The sequence below is a fragment of the Ahaetulla prasina genome, chromosome 8 (genome assembly GCF_028640845.1).
Source record: "Ahaetulla prasina isolate Xishuangbanna chromosome 8, ASM2864084v1, whole genome shotgun sequence".
NCBI lineage: Eukaryota > Metazoa > Chordata > Lepidosauria > Squamata > Colubridae > Ahaetulla > Ahaetulla prasina.
Window position 1 is genome coordinate 34,741,636 of NC_080546.1, and position 17,715 is coordinate 34,759,350.

The window sequence follows — 17,715 nt, forward strand, 5'->3', positions numbered from 1 at the left end:
TGAATTCCATGCTAACAATCAAAAATGTCACAAATAATGATATGGTCACACATGGAACACCTTATATAGATTTGACTACTTCACTTCAAAAAGGATGCAGTAAAATTTAAGAGTGGAAAAATCTTTTAAAAAGTGGAAAAAGGAGCGGATATGTGACAAACAGATGTTTTCTACACAGGCTATATCCCATCTGTCAAGGATGTTTTAATTTCTGTACACATAACAAAGGATTGGATTTGACAGGCTGAATGGCTTCTTTCAACATTAAGATATTATCAAATAATATTGAAGGTCTATTTGAACATTACTCAGTTTATACAAATGTATCAAGAAAGCACAGTGTCTACGAAAGGAATAGGAACTTTTTGTCTATAAATCTCAAACTAAAACCAGGGATGAGCAAATGAAGCTAAATAGTGAAAGATTGAAAGTGATCAAAATGGTACTTCTTTCCATAATGTATAATTAAATTACAGAATCCATAACCACAAGATTACTCAAACTTTTGAGGGAAGGGCAGCTAACCATTATTACTATATATTACTTCAGGTCACAGGTAGTATGAGAGAGAGTTGAAAACTATTTTAGAAAGGACAAAACAGTCAAAAACAGGCATTCATAAAGATGTCATAAAAATATACTTTAAAGTAGAAGATAAATAGTATACAGAATGTGTGTGTGTGCAAGTGCAAGTGGATTGCAGCTGGCAATTTCTACACTGGTTTTTATATAACAGAAGGGAAATTTAAGGTTGAAGATGGTGCAGACAGATTTATGGATATTGATAAAAAAAAGAATGTTATCCTATGTTATCTGTATGACAAAGCCCATAGCTCCAATGTTGGGTTGAAGCTGACCTCCATTTTGAAGTTTGACCTCTGGAAATACATATTTAATGCTAAAACAACATAAATACAATTTAGACCTACTATTGGATTAGAGTATTCCAAACATTTTTTCAGTGCTTTTTGTATCACCTCTGTCTGTACTATAGATTTTTATTTTATTTTATTCAATTGGAATGCCCTGTTTTAATATTTCTTATAATTTCTTCACTAGTAGTATATTTCCACTGTAGCTTTCACTCTAGAAGACAGATTAGCTGACATTTATGTATATGGACTTGAATTCATTTTATTTTAATCCACAGCCTTCCATTAACAGTGTAAAATTAAATAACCTACTATTACAACGGGGAGGGATCATATTGACAATATAAATATATTACTTAAAATAGAATGCTGAGATTTGATTGATAATATATGCATCCATTTTTCATCTGGGCATATTCTTAATCAGGTAGAAATTGATATTTATTATATTAGATCCATCACATATATATATTTTCCACAGAGAGAGAACATATTCTAGATAACATAATTCTCTTGCCTCATATTTTCACCAGCAAAACTAACCATATGAAAAATATCTTTGCAAATACAATGTGGGAATGTTGTTGCCCTTTGTACAAAATCTGTTCCCTATTGCCTTGCAAAGATAATTCTATTATTGCAAGGATAATTCTGTTATTTCAAAATATCCTGACACATTCTTGAGAAGGTCATCCTAAGAGGAGGAATGATTTAAGGGAAAAGAATCATAAGATTAGAAAGAAAAAAATGTATGCATTATACAACATTAACTGAGGAATCATTATTATTCTTATAGTGAAATCAAATAATTTAAATATGACTAGTGATTATTGCACAAGAACATTTGCCTTCATAAAGAAATATTTTTATTACAAATTTAGAAAAACTTTAGATTTGCACTAGGATTTTTTTTATTCGACATATAACTAAAATATAGATCCATGAAAAAGAAAATCTTTAGTTTAGTGAAGTAGATGTTTGTTTCTAAACTTGAATAAAATTTGCAACGGCTTTTATTCTTTTTCACTTTTAACAGACATAATAAAATAAATTTAAATAGACAACGATTACTAATCATTTTATTTAAATTTATTAACAATATCGATTGTCACTCCAAACCCTACTAATCCATACTAATTATAAGATACAGATAAGAAATATCCTACATTTAATTTATTTTTAAAAAATGTACCCAGGATATTTTAAGATTATATTGTACATGCCAAGAGTGAATACTGTGCTTTTCATATATATTATAAGGAGAGTGTATGGTTCTAAGAAGGGTTAGAATCTAACATATTTGTGCCTAAACAATCACAAAACACTAAGGTAAAAAAAATACATTTTTCTTCTTGTATCTATTTAGCAAGATATATTTCTTTCAAGCTATGGTGTATATTTTAATACTTTTGAGTTGGTTTTAGCAAGTGGTAATGTAAAAGATGGTGCATAGTCTTGCTATAGTTTCTTATCTCTGATCTAGTGGAATATCTCTGTTGACCAAGCTGATTCTCAAATGCTCCAGTGCAGGGGTTCCAACTGGGGAGGGGGGTGCGAGGTGATATTCCAAGGGGTGCAAAAACTTGGGTTTAGAAGTTTCAAAATGATAGTGTATATGCATAATTACATGCATCTAATTATTTGCTTTTGTAAAGAGTGCAGGAATATATCAGAAGCGTTCTAGGAGTGCGGGCAGTGGTGGGATTCAGCCAGTTCGCACCACTTCGGGAGAACCGGTTGTTAACTTTCTGAGCAGTTTTGTGAACTGGTTGTTGGAAGAAATCATTAGGGCAGAGAACCAGTTGTTAAATTACTTGAATCCCACCACTGGGTGTGGGGTATAGAAAAGCCTGGGAACCCCTGCTCCAGTGGGCATGATGGAAATTTAGGGCCCTCCAAATGACTCATTCTTCTCTTGTTATGTCAGGGAGCTGCTATTTCAGGTTAGTGCCTATGCCACCGTTATGCAATATTTATCAATTATGTCTGCCATAGGTCTTCTGTATCAAAAATAAGTTTAGCTTTTAATGCTTTTCACTCCATAAAAAAAGCTTTTGAATTATCACAAGTGTCTCCAGTTGGCGATACAGTTATGTAAAAGATATCCAGTTATATAACTATCTTTTAGTTTCATTCTCACTCACTATGGTTTTCTAAATGTTTAGATGGGCTGTTCCAGGATAAATATAGAATGTATAGATACTTCTCAGATTACAACAGTTCATTTAGTGACAATTCAAAGTTACAATGGCACTGAAAAATGTGACTTATAACCACTGAAGCATCCTCATGGTCACATGATCAAAATTTAGACAGTTAGCAACTGACTCATATTTATGATGGTTGCAATGTCTCAAGGTCATTTGATCACCTTTTGCGACCTTCTTACAAGCAAAGTGAATGGGGAAGCCAGATTCACTTAACCACTGTGCTACTAACTTAGTGAGTACAGTGATTCACTTAACAACCATGGCAAGAAAAGTCATAAAATGGGGCAAAATTCACTTAACAACTGTCTCACTTAGCAACATAAATTTTGGGCTCAATTGTGGTCATAAGTCAAGGACTACCTATATTGGTTTTAACGGGCATCAAATAAGATATGGTAACTTAGTGGTAGCAGATCAGTTTAATATGAAAGTGGACTTAGGAACACTTTGCTAAGGATTAGAAAAAACTGTAAAATAAATTATTATTCATTTATTAATATAATTGCTATGCTGCCTGTTGTGTCTTGCCCGCTCTCACCGCAGCCGGGGTCTGCTTATCTGCTTCCGAACGCTGAAGAATGTCCTCCCGGCCCCAGCCCTGGCTCCATGCCCAGACAGGCTGAGGAGGGGGCATCTCCCGGCCCCAGCCCTGGCTCCATGCCCAAGCAGGCTGCAGAGGAAGAGCACCCCCCGGCCCCAGCCCTGGCTCCATGCCCAGGCAAACGGAGCAGCTAGACCCCTCCCCCTCCTCCACAACATGTGAGCCTGAGGAAAGTTTATTTCCAACAGCTGCTGATTGGAGTGACCCTCGCATCAGAAGACTGGATAGGCGGAGGCAACAGAAGGAAGGGAGGGACAGGCCTTAATGAGTGCTGAGTCATGGAGCCACACCCCATGGCCTATATAAAGGATCTGCTTTCTGGCAGTCTCTGAGTCAGGCAAAGTCGAACTTATCTTGCTGAAGTCACTTTCTGGTCTCCTGCCTGCTCTGAGGACTTTGCTAGGACTTTGGGCAGAGCTGCAGAGGCAAGCCTGATTCGGATTTCCCTGACCCGGCCGTCAGCGGAGGAGTGGGACACGACACTGCCCTAAATTCACAATTCTGGACAAAATGCAAAATTAATTCACAATTAAGGTTTTACTAACAACAGATAAAACTATTTTGAGATGTCAATTTCATATGTATTTTTTAATAAATCTGACCTGCCATTACTATAGTAATTTGTGGTGAAATATTAGAAAAAACAGTCTGCAGAGTATTACAATGTATTCTGGACCATTTATACTAAAATGTGCATATCATATATATGTCTATAATATAAACAGGTGTTGTAAACACTTAATATTTTCTTAAAGGCTAAAAATGTAGAACAAAATATCACTTTGCATATATGTTGGGAGGTGTAAATCAAATCGATTTACTTTGAGATCCAGAAGAGTATGTTGAAATATTTCTAATTCTTATCTGTATTTTGGGAAATAAATATCTTTTTGTTGGTTGAGTGATTCAAACGGACCATGCTATATATTAATATGTATCCCATTGCGCAGACAGGGTATGTATATTATTTTAAATCACTTGTTTAGTAATAGTATTTACTATAAATAGCATTTATGCTATAAATTAGTGTAGCTGTAAATTAGAAACTAAAGAAACTCTTCACATTATCTGCGAATCAAAAACAAAACAAACTATAATATGACTTAACATGTTCTACAAACCCAACCATATATAAGTTTACAGTGAAGGTTACAAATATTATTCCAAGTGACCTGATTGAAATCCACTTTAGCTTCTGCAGTGTTTATAGAAAAATCTGAATGATCTATCCATAGTTCTAATTGAGTTTACTTGTGGTTCACACAGAGTATACCTGTTCATCCAGTCAGGCTTTATAGTTTGCCCAGATTTCTCACTGTAGTCTTTTTAATCTCCTATTCCCCATTAAACTTGGAAACTGACATTCACTAATCTTTTATTAAAAATTTGCAAAAAAGGATTTCCATAGATGGTCTTTGGAGACTTGTGTAATAGATTGGATCAAAGTACCATGCGAAGTAGAAGAAAAATTGAAATGTCATTATATATACACATTTTGCTACTGCTCATTCAAATGCATGATTTTAAAAAGTAGGCCATAGAGATGATGGCAGTGTTTTAGTTAAATTAAGATAATATGTTTCACTACAGCAACTTTGCTTATAGAAGTGGTGATACTAATTGACTGATTCCAAAACTAACGAAACACTTACGTAAAGAAGTATATGTAGTATATTCTGGATAGAACAACTTGTTTTCAGTACTATTTTCCTTTAAATTATGTACAACATATTGCAACTGGTTATTTTAGACATAATTTGAAAACTTCTAACTGTAACTATTGCTGCAGCACTGCATATATGGGCAAAGATGATGTACTTTTAGGATCCAGTAAGAACAACCATTCAAGTGTGTAACTTGCGTATAAATCAGAAGCCATTTGTTAACTTCCCTATAGGCTAGTTAGTATGTTATGCATGATTTTTATACTGAAGTGAAAGCATTATAATAAAATCCTTAAACAGATATTTCCAAATATTAACAATCAAGTTACCTATATATATCCCTAGGTGTGGTATCAAAGCAGAAATAACTATTTTATCTTCTTTTCTTTTCCAGAAATTAAATATTTGTCTGAAAATATCCAAACAACTGGAAGACTATGTTGGACTAGGGAGAGCATATCAAACAGTAGCTCGGGTCCTTTTAAGGTAGGTTGACATATTCTTGTCTTGCTATCATTTTAATTTAATTCAGCTTTGGAAATTGTAAGACATTATTGTTTTGTATGACTGGCAGGCTATATTTCATTTAGACATCTTAATTGTAAGCATCTAAAATTAAGATACCTTATGATTTCTTTATACATATTATTTTGCAGTATTAAAGAGAATTGAAAGTTACATCATTAGTGCTATCCAGAAAGCTTAAGCCACAAGTGAAAAACAGAATATCCTGCCAAAACTTTCAGGTTAAACAATATAAAAAATTATGTCATGCTTCAACAAAAATGCTATGATATAATATTTCCAAAATTATTCTTTCAAAACTTAGATTTTACTATTCTAACTTACTTTTTCAAGCAAAAAAGTAAACAGTTTTCTTATTCATGGAACTAAAAAAAAAGCTAGGAAGCCTTAAAATCTGTAAACAAGCATAGTAATTCTTGAATTTCCACGACATTTTCAGCTACATTGTAGTTTTACTACACGGTCACTCATGCTCTCGTCACTTCTCGCCTGGATTATTGCAATGCTCTCTACATGGGGCTACCCCTGAAGTGTACTCGGAGACTTCAGCTAGTCCAGAATGCAGCTGCGCGGGTGATTGAGGGAGCACCACGTTGCTCCCGGGTAACACCACTCCTGCGCAGTCTGCACTGGCTACCTGTGGTCTTCCGGGTGCGCTTCAAGGTTTTGGTCACCACCTTCAAAGCGCTCCATGGCTTAGGGCCCGGGTACTTACGGGACCGCCTGCTGTTACCACATGCCTCCCACCGACCCGTGCGCTCTCACAGAGAGGGTCTTCTCAGGGTGCCGTCCGCCAAGCAGTGTCGGCTGGCGGCCCCCAGGGGAAGGGCCTTCTCTGTGGGAGCACCTACTTTCTGGAACGAACTTCCCCCCAGTTTACGCCAATTGCCTGACCTCCGGACCTTTCGCCGGGAACTGAAAACTTATTTATTTATCCAAGCGGGACTGGCCTGATTTTTAAATGCTAAATTTTTTAAATTCTTAAATCTTAAATTTTAATTGTATTTTATTGGGTATTTTATATGGTCAATTGGACGGTTTTAATTTCGGCCTTTTTGGAATAAGTTTTTTAATTGTTATTTTAGTTTGTATATAAATTGTTTTAATGCAGGCTGTACACCACCCTGAGTCCTTCGGGAGAAGGGTGGTATAAAAGTTTAATTAAATAAATAAATAAATAAATTTTAAATGTGGGCTTTTTGTTAAGAAATGCCTACATTGGATTTACTAGTACTCTGATCAGCAATATCGGCTTAGTCCACAGATAAACAAATTGTCTTCACTAAGGTGCAGAGGTGGTATTAAATTGTTAGAACACAGACATTTGGTAGGAAGAGAGATTAGCAATCTATAGTTGGTGTCTAACTTTAGAAATCTAAAATCCAGCTATTAGGCCATGATCTTTAACAACATCAATAAACAGGATTTTTCCTTATGTGAAAAACAGAAAACCGATCTATTAGATGCTGTTTCCACCTCAATGGAAGCTACGTCCGTATCTTTTTGAAGGTTGCTTCCCATTTGGCAGAAAGGAAGCAATGATTCCACAAATGCAAAGGGAAACTAGGGGTGGCAGTTCTGCTAAATCTTTGCTTTGGGAATAATTGAATCATTCACAACCATTTGCTGATTAGACAATACTAATCATTCTCCCAGAAAAAGCTGGCTGAAACAGTGCAAATCTTCAGCAATGAACTTTGCAGAGGCTCAGTGGACAGATTCCTTTGAGACTCTGTAGACTTCTCAGAGCCTTTAATTATGAGTTAATTTTTCACTGCATAACTACAGTTCTTTTATGCTGCACAATCTAAAAAATATCTGTTATTTACCATTAACATGCTGCGAGCATTTTATTACACTTTCACAGAATTAATGTTAAGGTAGTTGATACAATAATTGTTATTACCATTTAAATTGTCCAAAAAAAACCTCTCATCACCCTGTTTTCTCTTTTATTGCTTCCTTTTATTTGTAATTCATACCTGTTTACCCTCAGACTTAATTGTGCAAATGCATGATTCATTTCAGAGCACTACACACGTACTATTGAAATAAATGAAGTTGGTACAGAATGATACAATTGCACATAATGTATACTGTATATTTGTGTGAATTAAACTTATTTTAAATTATGGAGATTTAGGTTTGAAATTACATCAGATGCTCAGATGCTGATGCAACTTTTGTTTCAACAGAGAGACTGCATTTTTAAGAACATAACATCTCAAATTGAACTGAATTTCATAGTTCTAAAGTCCCATAAGACCTCCTGATTCTTTATGAAAGGATCTAGGATTTAATTATATAGTTCTACTGTGTTTATTTGGCTTCTGAAAGCTTCCCCCCATCCTTCCAAGATTTTAGGATAATTGCAAATGCAATAGTTCAAAAATATAGAAACTTCCTGGGTCCAAATGTTTAAGTAAAACGGATTTGTGCATATAAACTTCTGATTTATTATACATAAACTAGGGTGGTAAAATAGGATGTTCAATAACTAAAATAGATTTAATAGATTGTTTTTTCAAGTTTTTCATAAATATTGGTTGGATTGGGAAAGTGTTTCATATGAATGCTTCATACAGTGAGGCATTTATATTAAATAATTTAATTACTGTAATATTCCAAAAATAATATATTTTGTTTAATTATAAATTAATTAAATAATTATGAATTATTCATAATTACCTTATGTATATAAAGATGATCCATCTTAGTAATATAAAGAGGTCACACAGAAGAACTTTCTACAGATGTAGTTTTATTGTAAAAGCATATATTGTGTTTCTCAACATATTCCAAATGTTTTTATTTTAAAAAAGTTCTATTTACCTTCAAAATTTACAATTATTTCTAATCACAGTATTGTGATCTTGGCAGATGATAGATAGATAGATAGATAGATAGATAGATAGATAGATAGATAGATAGATAGATAGATAAATAAATAGATGATGGACGGATGGATGGATGGAAAATGGATGGATAGGCATAGGCATAGGGATATTCTTACGGCAAATAACTTCTGCATTCTAATATAAGTTCATATTTCACTGAAACTATGGTTTCATTGACTTAAGAGGTATGTTTATCTCTATATAAAATAAAAGTTAAAAACACTTAAAATAAGTGTTGTTTTAAATACAAGGTAGGGTCTAGGCAGATTATTATTGTTTAATGTTATTTGTTTGCAGAGTTTGATTCCTTTATTGTTTTTTAAATTTCTTCAATCCTATTTTAATTTTGTATCAGAGTTTTACACTCATGGCAGAAGAAAAACTCTGTAGAAGCATATTTTCTTTTGATTATTATTCTCATTAATTTCTCTCCCCCCCCCCTTTATTTTCAATTTATTGAAATTGAATGGTCTAGTAGCATCCTTATTTTTTATAAATGAAATGTGGAATCTAACTGGGCAATCTCAAAAACTATCCAAATATCCTCAAAAACATTTCTATTAATTCATTGCATTGAAAAAAAACAACCTTTATTCATTTTCTCCTGTCACTGGTTCCATTTGACTTATTACTTTCAGCTTCTAACCCACAAACATGGTGGCACAATCAACAACCCCCTTGGTAGCTGTTTCATCTCTGTTCTATTTTATTTCTTCACTCTGAGTAAATGATTAAGATTTCATGCATTGGTTCAACCAAAATCTATGTTCACTCAACCACATCCTTTATTGATTACTTCTACTGCAAACAGTAGGCCAAGTGTGATATACATAATTGGACAGTTGTCAGGGGATGTGGGTGTTAACAGTCCTGTTTTCCCAGTTGGAAACTGGAATCACCTTGATACACAAATATTCTGCACAGTTTCATTCTCATTCTTTGGACCGAAGAGTACTTTCCTCAGAATATATGTTTTTAACTCTCTAAGGCCTGGTTGAATGAATCTAGTGATTATACCATATAATATGTTGTTCAAGTTGCACCTGTGCACTGCATATAGAAAACTAGAAAAACTGGAATTAATATTTGTATAACATTTTAACCTTGTTCTTTAACTTCTATGAATCAGTTCAGTTCTTCTGTGTGGAAATGTTTGATTTCTTCCTCTTTCAAAGAAAAAATAGCTTTCAAAACATGGTTCTTCTTTAAACTTTAGAAACCCTTTGACATGCAGTAAATGTTTGCAATGCATTTTATATCCTCATAATATATCATGGCCTTTTTCTTTCCAAAATGTAATAAAATAACTTCAAATCAATACATTTTATTGCAAAATTTTAAAATACATTAGTTTTATCTCATATAATTTTTAAGCTACAGTTGAAAAATGGAAATTAGTAGAATTTACTTTTAGTTATAGATAGCACTATATCTATAACTGAGTTCCCTACTGAATTAGTTTGGTTCATCTTAATCACATGAACATATTAAAAAACAGTATTAGAATCTCATAAAGATCTATGTTTTGCATGCAAGATTCGAGCATTATACATTTTTATTTTTGTATCTACTGTTTTTCTCCTATATTTTAAATAGAAAATTCCTTTGCAATTACAAATAGATATTATTTTTCATATTATTTTTATATTAGTGTAGAAGCTGTGGTTTATTTGTAGCTTCATATTTTATTATCTGAACCATTGCATTAGGCACTCAGGTTAAAGGCAAGTATTTAAATCATGTTTATTCACAAACAGGTTTGGCTATATCGCAATACTGATGGGAGAAGTGTTGTAAATATAGCTTTCTTTATTAAAAAGAAAGATGCAAAAATCTTAATGTTGGTTTTCCAACATTAAGCATTTCTTTGGAAATGAACTCTGGGTAGGTTATTTTAAACTGATTATTGGAGATGATGTATTGCAGTGTAACAATGGTAGATAGTATAAGATTATCAATTAAAAAGCAGTCATTATATCTTGAAATAATCTATCCTATAGCAGTTGCTGTTTATCATTTTCTTCTGTATTAGACTCATACTTACATCCTATAACTTTTAAAAACAAGATTTTTTGGTGGATCTTCAGTTATATATTATTCTTGTGTAATATATGAATTTCTTCAATAAATATTTTGTCCTTAGTCAGGGGAAAAAGGATGAAGCTATTAGGTTCTTGGAAATGTTCATGGACATTGCCAAGAATATTCAGCAGAGCCAAAGTCTTGTGGATGCATATACATTCCTCGGAAACATTTACAATGAAAGTGTAAGTATTAATTTAATAACATACCATATACTATTACATCAGTCAGAAACAGTATTAATATATACATGTAATGTTAAAACATTTTACCACCACACATCTGCAATCTAAATATATTGTTGCTGAATTTTACAATTTTTTTTACTCCATTGTAATAATAACAAATCCTAGAGATTGTATACGTTTTTAAATATTTCAGTTTTTATGACATTTGATTAAAAATTGGCTCAATATTTAAAAGTGTACTATTAAATTAGGCACTTCAGATTATCGTTTCTAGTTCCAGCGAAGTAGTGAACAGTGTGTGAAGTATATCAAAAGTGTTGCTTTAGGCTGATACTATGTATATGTGTGTTAATTAAGACTGAACTTGCCTCAGTAACTTTTGGCTATATAATGATTTGTTCTACTTCAGGTTATTCTATCTTATTATACTGTTGCCAAGAGTTGTTTGGAAGCTTTAATTTCTGCAGAACAAAGCTGCTGTGATATAAGCATATGAAATAAATTCAGAAATTTCTGTACCAGTTCCCAATTAGCTATATATTATTTTGTCAAATAAAAAAGGAGGAGGAGGAGGGAGGAAGAGGAAAAGTAACAAAACAAAAACTGTGTCTGTAGTCACGTTTGTGATCTTCAGTACTGAGAACATTCATATTCAATATATCTATCCAAAACAATAGTTTTATAGATCAGAGTAATCTATAAGCCTTATGCTGACAAAATAAAAAAAATTGATCTAGATTGTAGATATTTTTCCAAACATATTTTTGTTACATTAATTGTTTAATTAAGGCAGGTTTTCAGGTCCCCTGATCCAGTGAAATAGATATTTTGGCCGTCCAATGTTTTGCAATAATATGAACTGAAGGAAAATCTAATGTTGTTTGCCTATGTGCATAAGAACTATAGATATTAAAAGATTTATTATGAAGGATTGTTGAACAATTTTCCAATTTTTTTGTCAAAAGTGTTGACTAATTGGACATTGCCACAAAACTTGGTAATGTGGTATGTTTACAACCACTAATACAATATAGAAAGTTTGTGATTAATTCCATTCCATTTATAATAAAACTTAATACCCATATTTTTATCTTCGTAATCAATTTTTTTTATCACTGGTCTAAATCAACTTGTGCCACAAAAAAATTAACAAGAGATTAATTGAATTCAATATCCTAATTATCTTCCATTTTTTAAATTTTTCTAAAATGTTCAAGAGAAATTGTGCTAATATGTATAGAAAGGTGAGATCGATGTACAATTAAATCAAGTATATACTGTATATTAGCATACATTAGTGGTATTGTTCCATATCAGAATAGAATTACAGAATAATAGAGTTGGAAGGGACTTGGGGGTCTTCTAGTCCAACTTCCTGCCCAGGAAACAAATCCTAAATCATTTCAGACAAATTGTTGTCCAATCTCTTCTTTAAAATGTGCAGGATTGGAGCAGCCACAGTTCCTGGAAGCAACTTGTTCCCCTGATTAATTGTTCTAACTGTCAGGAAATTCCTCCTTAGTTCTAGGTTGTTTCTCTCCTTGATTAGTTTCCATCTATTGTCCTGCCTTCAGATGCTTTGGAGAATAGATTGACCCTTCTTTGTGGCAGCCACTCAAATATTGGATCACTACTATCATATCATCCCTAGTCCTTTTTTTCATTAAACTAGACTTGCCCAAAGCCTGCAACCATTTTTCATATATTTTAACCTCCAGTTCCTTAATCATGTTTGTTGCTCTTCTCTGCACTCTTTCTAGAGTCTCAACATTTTTTTATATCTTGGCGACCAAAACTGGATGCAATATTCCAAGTGTGGTCTTACCAAGACTTTCTAAAGTGGTACATTGTGGTAAAGCACTGAGGTTGCTGAAGGATGATCTTATCTGTGTTTTATTGTGAGACTAAAATAAGCAGGAGATTTACTATCTAGAATATAAACGTTTTTGGTTCCCACAGGCTTTTTTCTTTTGAAATTACTTATACTGTTGTGTTTAATTGCTGGCTTGAATAGTAATTTGACTTGATAATGTTTTATTTATTGTAATTTTACTCTTTTATATTTTATATCAATAATACTTGAACTGTTTGATTAACAGATCATGTATTCTATATTCATTCTACTTTATTATATTACTTATAAATATAAATAAAATTATGCAGGAATAGATTTATTTATTCAGATTAGAGTTAATAATTTTTCCAAGGAATTTGGAATATACTGTATATATTTCTTTTCTTTCTGCATGTATTATATTCTTTTAGCAAATCTTGACATAGGTTGAATGGAAAGGTATGATTAGTCTAAGCTATCACTGATCAGCTGAGATTTGAACCAAGTTCTCCATTCAGGGCCAGCACTCTAACTTCTATTAAGAGCATTCTTCTCTTCTCTTCTCTTCTCTTCTCTTCTCTTCTCTTCTCTTCTCTTCTCTTCTCTTCTCTTCTCTTCTCTTCTCTTCTCCTCTCCTCTCCTCTCCACTCCACTCCACTCCACTCCACTCCACTCCACTCCACTCCACTCCACTCCACTCTTTCCTACTCTTCCCCTCCCCTCCTCTGCCCTTCCCTTCCCGTTCCGTCCCGTCCCATTATTTTCCAAAGGTGACATGACATTTAAATAACACCCTGAAATCCTATTCCTGAACAATAATGATGAGATTTACTTCAGTTTTAATTTCATATTTCTTTCCTCACCCCCAACCATTGCAATTCTTTATTGGAATCGTTGTAGAAATAGTTTGGAAGCTGCAAGTGAGAATCTGGAATGTTGAAGGATGTTTCTTTTTTCTAGGGGAATTACAACAAGGCCTGTGAATATTTCAGTCTGGCTTTTGAAGCAGCAAATGTTCTCCCTGATTTGGCCCTCATGAATGAAATAAAGGTATATTGTGGCATTGGAAAAGCTCATAGCTTGATGTTGAAAGTTAACACTCACATAGAAGCTGCAGATCCCATCAACCTCAAGTGCCTGCTAGACTGGAAAGAAAACAGAAGTGACACGTGCATTGACCCTTTTACACTGGGTAAGATTCACATTATGAAACGCATTAGTGTTGCATTGTCCTTGTAGTTAAGTCATTTTTTGCATAGTTTTATTAAATTACTTGCTGAGTTAAACCGATTGGCATAGCCATATCTCTATGGAGCTAGGATACACTAATAGTTTGTACCTTTTATTAAGCATTCTTTAACAAAATAGTAGGCTACCATTTTCAGCTTAAAGTTCCTGATATTGGCTCATTTTTTACTCCAAACATTTAAATTGATAGATGGGAGAATTTTAAAAGAGTATGGAAAAGAAGGTGTAACTATTTTTGCTCTCTAATAATTAAAAAATAATTTTTAAAAATTGTAATTTCTTTTTTTTTTTATTCAAAAAGTTTTACAGAAAAAAAATTTTTCCCCTTTCCCCCCAACCCCCCTCCCTTCACTAATACCCTCCCCCCTCCCCCCTGGCTTCCCGGAACAAGCACAAGGTATAGTTAAAAATAAAACAAACATATGCTAAGAAAATTTTCTCCCAAAACTATTATACCAATTTTCCCTCTCTAGCTCTGACTTCCTCCTAACATAACCAAAATCCTTCAAAAAAAAATAAAAAATAAAAATTAAGAATAACAATAGTAAGATATATAAATCAATAGAACAAATTAATCCTAAAGTATTTAAAACCAACTAAAGCATAAAAATCCAATCCAATTCAAAAAATATGTCCCTTATAACTTCTATAACCATATAATTTCCCCCCCCATGTCTTTCTTACATAAGATCTTTTGAAAATATTCTATTTAAAATTTAGTGCAACACCTTATAAAATTTCAATACAGAAAATTACAATATCTATTCAACTTTAGTCCTTCCTCATCAAAATCCAGTATAGATCCAAACCAGATTCCTCACAAATTGTCTTTCCGGGACACTAATATTTTTGTCTATTAATATTTTAAAAAAACCTTGTTTCAAGAATAATACTTTTGTCTCTTGCCATTTTTTTTGGTGTATTAATCTCTGTCTTTCCTTCATTACTCCTTTTAAAAAGTCAATCACAATATTTCCTAGTAATTCCTTATGTCCAAAATCCAAAAATTACTGCCGTATATTCCATCAGTCCAAAAAGAGAAATCTTGGGAAACATTAAGCTTGTGAGTCTTTTCCATTTGAGGGACAATCTCCTGTAGCACAAATTCAGGCAGTTCATCCAAACTATTTAAAGAAAACTTCTTTACAACACCTTGTTTCTTCACGATCAAATCTTCATATTTATCCACTTTTATTTGTATATCCTCCATTCCATTTTCCGAATAATTGCACTGATTAATTTGCTCCAAGCTCTCATCCAAAACGTCCCCATTTTTTATCAATTCGTATTTTTGAATGATTAAATACATACTTTCTGTGTAGTCCTGTATAAAGTCACAAATCCATTCTTCTGAAAGAACCTCCATGACAAAGTTCCTGCTGAGAATCCCCTTGTAAAATACTTAAACAACGTGATATAATCCAACAGTCCACAGTCAAACACAATAAGATAAAATCTCCATTCAGTTTCGATTCAACAGCAAAGCTCCCTTTGATGTATCGCTCTGCTTTCAGTTTCTCTAAAACGAAACTGAAGGGGGGGCGAAAATTTCTCTTTTTTTAAAAAAAAAAGGGTAGAAGTCAGAAAATCAAAAATACTTGCAAACCAATAATTGTTCACTCACACTTGTTCCGCCTGCTTTAGTAACCACAAAAAGAAATCAATTGCTAGCAGAAGTGGACACCTTCCTCTTTTCCTGCTTTTTCAGGAGCGCAGTGAATACTGGAGGTTGGGGGAGGGGTAAGGGGATTCGACCTTTGCAGGACTTTGCATTACAAAAACAAAGCCCCTAGGGGAATCTACCACATTTTCCCCCCCTTGCTCTTTCTCTCTCTTTCAACCAGAGAGGGAAATCAAGCCGGGATCAGTTGTTATGTCCGGCTTTTACCATATTCAATGCGGAGTGCCATAAATTAGCACCCAGCGAGAAAGGTGGCGCCACCCAGAAGCCAAAAATTGTAATTTTAAATTTAGAAAAATTAATTAAAAATTATTAGATGATATATTGGAAAGAAATAACAAATTCATTAAAACTTATTATGATCCTTCAATACAATATTTTCAATACAATACAATGCAATATAGGTAGTCCTCGACTCAAGACCACAATTGAGGCCAAAATTTCTGTTGCTAAGTTTGTTAAGTGAATTTTGCCCCATTTTAGGACTTTTCTTGCCACATCTGTTAACTGAATCACTGTAGTTGTTAAATTAGTAACACAGTTCTTAGTGAATCTGCTTTCTCCATTGATTTTACTTGTCAGAAGGTTGCCAAAGTGGATCACATGACACTGGAACACTGCAACCATCATAAATGTGAATCAGTTGCCAAGCAGCCGAATATAAATCATGCGATCGTAGCGATGCTGTAATGGTCATAACTGTGAAAAATGATCATAAGTCACTTTTTTCAGTACTTCAAATGATCACTAAATGAACTGTTCTAAGTTGAGGACTACCTGTACATCATTTTCAATACTTCAATACATATTTGTGATTGGATAATGTAATTTACAATTGAAACAACTCAGGCATTTATAGATTTGCAACATCTTATTGGAAGAAAGAAATAATTAAAAAATTATCTCATCAGTTTTTGAAAAAAGAAGTGTCAACTCGCAAAGCATCCCTGACCTGCTCTCGAGTTGCCATAGGGAAGGGAGATGGGAAAACAAACTCTGCAGCTGCAGCAAGGGAGCACTTCAGTCAAAACAAAAGCACATTGCAGCCAACTTTCTGTCAAGGCCATCTCCGTGGTTATCCACAGTGGCTGGGAGGGAATGATCTCTACAACCCATGAAATTGCTTCATTGGAGAATGTGACTGATGACATACCTTGGGAGGGGAGGAGGGAAACGGTCAGAGCCGGGATGTAAATTAAGTGAGGTCAGAGTTGGCTTCACTTCGAACATGCCGACATGAAGCTTCTAATAAATAACTGGCTTTCTTTTAAAACTTGGCTTGAGGCTCATGATTTAATTAGGGCATCGGTCGGAACCCTGACAAGAGGAAGTAGCATTGTTCTCCTATATTTATTTATTTATTTATTTATTTATTTGATTTCTATACCGCCCCAAGAATAAAACAGACGGTACAATATACAAATTTAAAATGCAGTTAAAAAACTTATTTTAAAATTGGCCTGAGAAGTAAAATATATAATAAGCTAAAAAAACCCATTTAAAATTAATTTCTAAGAATTTAAAAATTTGTTAAAATCAATTTAAGCCAGCCCCGCGCGAATAAAAAGATGTGTCTTCAGTTCGCGACGGAATGTCCGAAGGTCAGGTATTTGGCGTAAACCCGGGGGAAGTTCAGATATATGCCAGAACCTATTGCAGCATATTTGGAATGATGTGCTAGAAATATTTTCTAGACATTAGTATCAGGCTACCTTCTCACTAGCCTGAACTTTTTTTTTTATTGTTATTTTTTAGATTTTTTTATCCCAACTTTATTACCTTATAAATAACTCAAGGGGGGAAACATACATCCTACTTCTTCCTCCTCCTATTTTCCCCACAACAACAACCCTGTGGGGTGGGCTGAGCTGAAAGAGAGTGACTTGCCCAAAGTCACCCAGCCAGAGCTGGGG

General features: G+C 33.7%; 1 protein-coding gene across 3 annotated transcripts in view; it reads left to right on the forward strand.

Annotated features, from left to right (window-relative positions):
- The window catches only part of TTC29 (tetratricopeptide repeat domain 29), a 126,458-nt gene that overhangs the window by 63,550 nt on the left and 45,193 nt on the right, over positions 1-17,715 (forward strand). For all 3 annotated transcript variants that reach the window (XM_058193940.1, XM_058193942.1, XM_058193943.1), the window contains 3 exons: positions 5,742-5,833; positions 10,913-11,036; positions 13,834-14,065. In XM_058193940.1, coding sequence (XP_058049923.1) covers positions 5,742-5,833; positions 10,913-11,036; positions 13,834-14,065 — 448 coding nt within the window. The remainder of the gene's footprint in view (positions 1-5,741; positions 5,834-10,912; positions 11,037-13,833; positions 14,066-17,715) is intronic.